Source organism: Corylus avellana, chromosome ca2 (genome assembly GCF_901000735.1).
Source record: "Corylus avellana chromosome ca2, CavTom2PMs-1.0".
NCBI classification, from domain to species: domain Eukaryota; kingdom Viridiplantae; phylum Streptophyta; class Magnoliopsida; order Fagales; family Betulaceae; genus Corylus; species Corylus avellana.
Window position 1 is genome coordinate 23,620,101 of NC_081542.1, and position 7,584 is coordinate 23,627,684.

General features: G+C 34.7%; 1 protein-coding gene across 1 annotated transcript; it reads left to right on the plus strand.

Annotated features, from left to right (window-relative positions):
• Positions 1–1,799: 1,799 nt before the first annotated feature.
• LOC132169375 (zinc finger BED domain-containing protein RICESLEEPER 2-like) lies at positions 1,800–3,439 on the plus strand. Its single transcript, XM_059580414.1, has 2 exons — positions 1,800–3,290; positions 3,392–3,439. Exons 1-2 carry the CDS (start codon positions 1,800–1,802, stop codon positions 3,437–3,439), a joined length of 1,539 nt encoding a protein of 512 aa, XP_059436397.1.
• The last annotated feature ends 4,145 nt before the right edge of the window (positions 3,440–7,584 follow it).

Genomic DNA, 7,584 nt, shown 5'->3' on the forward strand with positions numbered 1-7,584 from the left:
TTTCTGTTATCTGTTTAGGGTTTGAACAACTATGAATACTAATTTTTCTGTTTTCTGTTTAGGGTTTGAACAACTATGAATAAAAATTTTGCTGTTCTCTGTTTAGGGTTTGAACAACTATGAATAAAAATTTTGCTATTCTCTCTTTAGGGTTTGAACAACTATAAATACTAATTTTTCTGTTTTCTGTTTAGGGTTTGAACAACTATGAATAAAAATTTTGCTGTTCTCTGTTTAGGGTTTGAACAACTATGAATACAAATTTTTCTGTTATCTGTTTAGGGTTTGAACAACTATGAATAAAAATTTTCCTGTTCTCTGTTTAGGGTTTGAACAACTGTGAATAAAAATTTTGCTGTTCTCTGTTTAGGGGTTGAACAACTATGAATACAAATTTTACTGTTTTCTGTTTAGGGTTTGAACAACTATGAATACAATTTTTTTTGTTTTTTGTTTAGGGTTTGAACAACTTTGAATACAAATTTTCCTGTTTTCTGTTTAGGGTTTGAACAACTTTGAATTATTTTCCTGTTTTCTGTTTAGGGTTAGAACAACTATGAATTATTTTCCTATTTTCTATTTAGGGTTAGAATAACTATGGATTATTTTCCTATTTTCTGTTTAGGGTTAGAACAACTATGAATTATTTTCCTGTTTTCTGTTTAGGGTTACAACAACTATGAATTATTTTCTTATTTTCTGTTTAGGGTTTGAACAACTTTGAATTATTTTCCTGTTTTCTGTTTAGGGTTAGAACAACTATGAATTATTTTCCTATTTTCTGTTTAGGGTTAGAATAACTATGGATTATTTTCCTATTTTCTGTTTAGGGTTAGAACAACTATGAATTATTTTCCTATTTTCTGTTTAGGGTTAGAATAACTATGGATTATTTTCCTATTTTCTGTTTAGGGTTAGAACAACTATGAATTATTTTCCTGTTTTCTGTTTAGGGTTACAACAACTATGAATTATTATCCTGTTTTCTGTTTAGGGTTACAACAACTATGAATTATTTTTGTGTAAAAATTTGCCATGTTTGAAATTTGAACATAGAAAGATAGAAGTTGATCATCAATTAAATTTTTTAATTAACAGTCATGGAGATTAGGAGTCAGTCTATGGAATTGGAAGGTATTGAAGTTGATGTACTTGATGATACACGTACTGTGATCCCTACACCTGTATCTGTTGAGTCTGGTAGCACTGAAAATAACCCAAGCCAACCTGTTAACACTGTTTGTCCTGCTGTTGGTGGGGATGGGGTTGGGGCTGCGCCTGCGGCTGGGGATGGGGATGTGGATGGGGGCCATGGGGCTGGGGATGGGGATGGAAGTGGCCTGAGTGAGAATGGACAATATCAAAAGAGGGAAAGGCAAAAGACTTCCAAAATCTGGAATGACTTTGTTTCAGTTACAATAGGGGGGGTTAAAAAATCACAATGCAATTGGTGTAAGAGATTGTTTGCTGTTGGAAAATCTAGTACTACCTCAACCCTAAATAGGCATTTGACTTCATGTGTTAGATATGTTGAGTTTAGTAGTGCTAAAAAGCAAAGTACTTTGTCATTTGAGCCTAGCAGTGACAATGATGGTGTGGGATGTTTGACAAGTTTTAGTTACAAAGAGAGTAGGGTTAGGGAACTTGCTTCCCATATGGTGCTACTTCACGAGTACCCTTTTAATATGATGGAGCATGAACTTTTTAATAAGTTCATGAGGGCCTGCACACCCCACTAGAAAAAAATAAGCCGTGCAACCGTTAGGAATGACTGCATTACCACTTACCAAAATGAAAAAATGAAGCTGAGAACACTTTTGAAATTGGTTGACAAGGTGAACATCACCACCGATATGTGGACCTCTTGTCAAAAAGTGTCATCTATGGTGGTGACTTGCCATTTTGTGGATTCAACTTGGTGCCTCCAAAAAAGAATTTTAAATTTTTGCAATGTACCTCCTCCACATTCTGGTGTTGTGATTGCTGATGCATTAAGGAATTGTTTTTCTAATTGGGAAATTGAGGATAAAATTCATACCATTACTGTTGATAATGCTTCAGCTAATGACTCTGCAATTAGAATTATAAAAGATGATTTTGAGTTGAAGAATGCTTTGTTGGTTGGGGGTAGGTTGTTTCATGTTAGGTGTTGTGCACACATTACAAACTTGTTGGTGCAATCTGGGCTTGCTGAAATTAGGGGTATTATAGATGATGTTAGGCAGGGCATAAAATATATTGTGGCGTTTGAAAGTAGGTTGAATGTCTTTAGTGAGATAGCAAAGAGATTGCATTTACCCTGTAAGAAGCTGATTTTAGATGTCCCCACACGTTGGAACAACACCTATTTGATGTTGGACACTGCAATTAAGTTTAAAGAAGTGTTCCCTAGGTACCATATAGTTGAGCAAGCATTTCAATGGGTTGTAACTCCAGAACAATGGGAAATGGTGGGTAATGTGAACCAGGTTTTGTCAGTTTTCAATTATGTAACCAATGTTGTATCTGGTAGTGAGTACCCTACTGCAAATCTGTATTTACCTGAGGTTTGGAGGATGAAAGAAGTTTTGATGATCAAGTGTGATGATAGGAATGAGTACATGAGGTCAATGGCAAGTAGGATGATTGACAAATTTGATAAGTATTGGGGTGATAGCAATTTGTTGATGTCCATAGCTGCTGTCTTGGATCCTAGATACAAGATCAAGTTGATCAATTTCTGTTTCCCTATCATTTATCCTTTGACCGAAGCTTGTAGTCACATTAAGAATGTGTTGGCAGTTCTGAAAGAGTTATTTGAGTCATATATTTTTGCCAATACGGCTTGTATATTGCAAGAAACTGCCCAAGTAAATGTTTCTTCTTGTTCTTCCTCAAGTGCAATTGTTGGAGATGTGGTGTCCAAAATTTCTGAAGGTCGATCAAGGTTTGCTGACCATATAAGAAGTAGTGACATCATTCGGCCTATTAAAACAGATTTGGATGTTTATCTTGAAGAGGATGTCTACATTTGTGGTAAGAATGAGAATAGAGTATATATAGAAACAGATTTTGATGCTTTGGCATGGTGGAAATGCAATGCCTTGAAGTACCGTATCTTGTCTAGAATGGCAAAGGATATCTTGGCTGTTCCCATAAGTACAGTTGCTTCTAAATCCTCCTTCAGTGCTAGTGGTAAGGTTATTGAACCCCATAGAGCATCGTTAGCCCCTGACACTGTTCAGATGCTCTTATGTGGTTCAGATTGGGTGAGAGCACTTCATGGCATCAAGAGAAAATCTGCTGGTGATGTAAGTTTTGTTTCCAATTTATGTATTTAGATTATTTAGAGTTTTACTAAATTTTATTTATGTATGAACTGGCCATATTAAATTTGTGTTTGTTTTTGTAGAAATTGGTTGAAGTGGAGTTGCCTACAATTACAACTTCAACTACCTGAATGTGATGTGATGCAGAATTTCAGACAGGGAGTGTATTACTAATTTACTATTACAATCTATTTCAGTCCTTTACTTCTTTAAGTCTGTAATTTGAACACTTCATTTTTGTTTTCAGTCTCTCTTTGCTTATTAAGTCTGTATTTTGATAACTATGCTTTAGTTTGAAATGTTTAACTGCCAATGTGCCATATTGTACTTTTGTTGGAAACTCTCTTGATCATTTGAGCTTGTTGAGGTAATACATTTCTTCTTTGTTCATTTAATTGTTTTCATTTTGCAGCAAAAATTTTATTTAAAAATTTGATTATTAGAACCTCCCTTGACTCGTTTATTAAAGGTCAAAGACTTTGTGTCTTTGACTAACTAAATGCAAGGGAGTAAAAATTTGCTAACAATATTTTTGGTTTGTTTGTGATTGCAGTGATTATTCATTCATTGGGTCCTTGTCTCCACTTTTAAGAAACTTCGTTAAAAGCTGCCACATTTTCATATGCTTGTTACTAGTTTGGTATTTTTAAGTTGTTGCATTTTATATACCTAAAAATCTATAAAAAATGTTCTTATAAATATCATATTTATTTCTTTATGCTACTGAGTTGAGATTAGTTGGGATACACATCATACACTGGTTTATGCAATTATGCAATTATTCTTATGATTCTGTGGTTGCTATCTGTTGAGGTTAGTTGTGATGCATTGGTTTATGATACTGCTTCTGCTATATGTTTGTGGCTTGTGACTCAATTTCTAATTTGTTTTATGCTGCTGCTATCCGTTGAGTTTACTTTTTTTTTTCTTTTTTTTTTTTCAATTTGAAGTTGCTTGATTTGTAAGGCCCTAATATAATTGTCTAAGCTTGTAATTTTAGGTGTTTTTAATTTATGCTTTAATGCTATTCTAATTTGTAAGTTATATTTGTCCTGAATTTTACATTGGTAGTATTTGACAATTTGTCTTGGATATGACTTGTTATAGTGAATCTTACCTGATTTGTTATTGGCATTTGGAATTACCTAATTTGTAATTGGCAGTTGGAATTAACTTGGAAAATTACTTGATGCACTGGTTTATGCTACTGCTTCTGCTATATGTTTATGGCTTGTGACTCAATTTCTAATTTGTTTTATGCTGCTGTTATCTGTTGAGATTACTTGTTTTTTTCAATTTGAAGTTGCTAGATTTGTAAGGCCCTAATATAATTGTCTAAGCTTGTAATTTTAGGTGTTTTTAATTTCCGCTTTAATGCTATTCTAATTTGTAAGTTATATTTGTCCTGAATTTTACATTGGTAGTATTTTGCATGGATTGCAGTGTGGGTCAGTGGGTGTGGGTCACGGTCAGGCTGGTCAGTGTCAACTGCAAGTGGAATACATCACACATACTGTTTCCTGATATCCTCATTTTCCAATGTTTAATTTTATGTGCATTTACTCATCTGAGTTTTGAATACTTACTAATTACTCTAATCTTAAGTGATAAAACTCCCTTGACATCTTGCAAGGGAGTTAAAAACATTTAACACATTTCTTTTCTTCATTGAATGCAGTGTGGACAGTGGACTGGTGTGGATAGTTGGTGGCCAGGATGAAGACTGAAGAGTAGTCTCTTTAGATGAATTTTGGCTTTTGGTCATTTGACTCATTTCAGTCATTTATAATTTATTCAATTTGATTTGTAATTCTTCTATTTGTAGATTAATTTGTTTTCTTCAATTTGAAGTTGCTTGATTTGTAAGGCCCTAATATAATTGTCTAAGCTTGTAATTTTAGGTGTTTTAAATTTCTCCTTTAATGCTATTGTAATTTGTAATTTGTAAGTTATATTTGTCCTGAATTTTACATTGGTAGTATTTGACAATTTGTCTTGGATATAACTTGTTATAGTGAATCTTACCTGATTTGTAATTGGCATTTGGAATTACCTGATTTGTAAATTGTAATTGGCAGTTGGAATTAACTTGGAAAATTTTGGAATTGCAAATGTGTTTGAATAATTGTTGTTACGAGCCTTAAACGGGCCGAGCTACCCGTTTAAGGCTCGAAATGCTTTCTAAACGAGCTCGAGTTCAGGCTCGGGCTCGATTTTGCACTCGTCAAAATTATGTCTCTATCTCGCTCTCGAGTCGAGTCGAGCTAATCGAGGGCTCGACTCGGCTCGCATATTCCCATTACCGATCCCGAGTACGATCCCGAACGTGTCATATTCCTCAACGATCAATGAGTTGGTCTTGAGCCGGGGTTTACAAGCTCGGCTCGAGCTCGAGACCGGCTCGATTCTTGGTCTGTTTGAATGAGCCGGTCCGAGTTGGTCAAAACTCGGATCGGCTCGACTCATTTACAGGCCTACCCCTAGGTTTAGTTACAATTTTTTCTGAAACACAAACGACAGCTCTCGTCGTGTTTGTTTCCCAAAGCCGCCTTCACCAAAAGCCCAAGTTCCCATTTCACTCAACAACGGAGAGAGACCAAAACAATCAAACTACAATGTTGCTTTAAGATCTACGTCGCCTTAAAGGTCCAATCTTGCAAAGCTTGCCAGTGAGATTGTAAGTTATATAAATTTTCAATTTTTCGACTTTAATTATCATGTCGAATATCAGAAATCTATGAACTTTTCCATAATTTCATTTTCAGACTTTTACAAGAGCAATAGGAAATAATCTTGATAGAAAACGGTATCTGGGGTTTATGTATTTGGATCTGCTGACCCACCGTGGATCTTGGCCAGAGACCCAACGTGGGTCAGAGAACCCTTGTGACCCGTTGATTCTGCCTTCACAGTTCATAGAGAATCCGTCAACGTTGGTGTGTATTGGATTAAGTTCCCTTAGAGTGATCAGAAATTGCCAGAAATTTTCTAGATTGCTTAGACCACTAGAAACTGATGAGGGTGCGGCAGTTGTAGTTATGTTGTGGTTCATATATGGCGTCTTATTAGTATTATGACACACACTTGATGAATGTTAGAAATTAGGGTATGTTTCGTACGTGGAATGGCGGTTCCATTAAGAAAATGGAATAGACTTCATTAAGAATGTAAGAAGGTGGAATAAAATGACAATGACTATTCTTTAAATGGGCAATTGGAATGGCTATTTCATTCTCGTCAATTTTTAATAAAAGTTATTCATTTTTTTTAATGGAATAGTCATCCAGAGTACCAAATGTAGCTTAAGTTTATCCTAAGTGAGGAAATATCAAGCAACTCCGCATAGTTCTTCACGTCGGTGCACGTCATCTCAAATCCTAAGAGCATCTCCAACAAACTCTTTACATAACTCATAATAGTTATATATAGAGCTATTATGAGCCACTTTATTCCTCTAGAAAATGCTTCAAAATAAAAAGTTGTGAAAAATCTCCATTCTCTTCTTTCCCTCTCCTCTTTCTCTTCCTCTCTCTTTGAAAAATAATATTTAAATAAAATAGAAGGTATAATAGAGAGTTTGTTGGAGTGTACACAGAAAAAGTAGAAGCTAAAATAAAAACTTGCACTTTTTCACTAATCATTTTAACTTGTATTGCTAGAGATGCTCTAATAGTGCTGCAATTACCTTCTATTTTTCACTAGTGCAATTCAATAAACGAGTGATGGATGTAAGGATGATATTGCTCCTTTTTTTTTTCCTTCATATTTTATTCTGATACACAATTGGAATTCAAACCCCAAGCCAAATTTTAGTGAGAACAATGTATTTCAACTCTTATAGTTTAGATCCAATAAATTATTATGAGGTTTGCTTTCGAAAATGGTGTTTTTTTGGGCCTTTTTTTTATGGCTATTTGCAATGCCGGTGGGATGATTAGAACAAGGGGGGCTTCAATGTATCCTTGTGAATGATTTCAGTTTATCCTTGCCTTTTCTTTTTCTTTTTTCCCTCTTTGAAGTACAATATGAATGCTGGTTCTCTACGAAATTGGTATATATTATAGTACTATGTTTATGTACTTAACCATCATTCAAAAGAACTAGCATTCGTATGTCCACATACAACTGATTTTGGTCAATTTTAAGTGAAGCAAATATTGTATTTATGCAAGAGAAATGATCTTTTCCATATGTTGTGCATCTCCGTATAGCAGATTTGCAAAAGAAATGTATAGCAGATGTACACCAGATCTCATATATCAGGTCTCTTTATGCT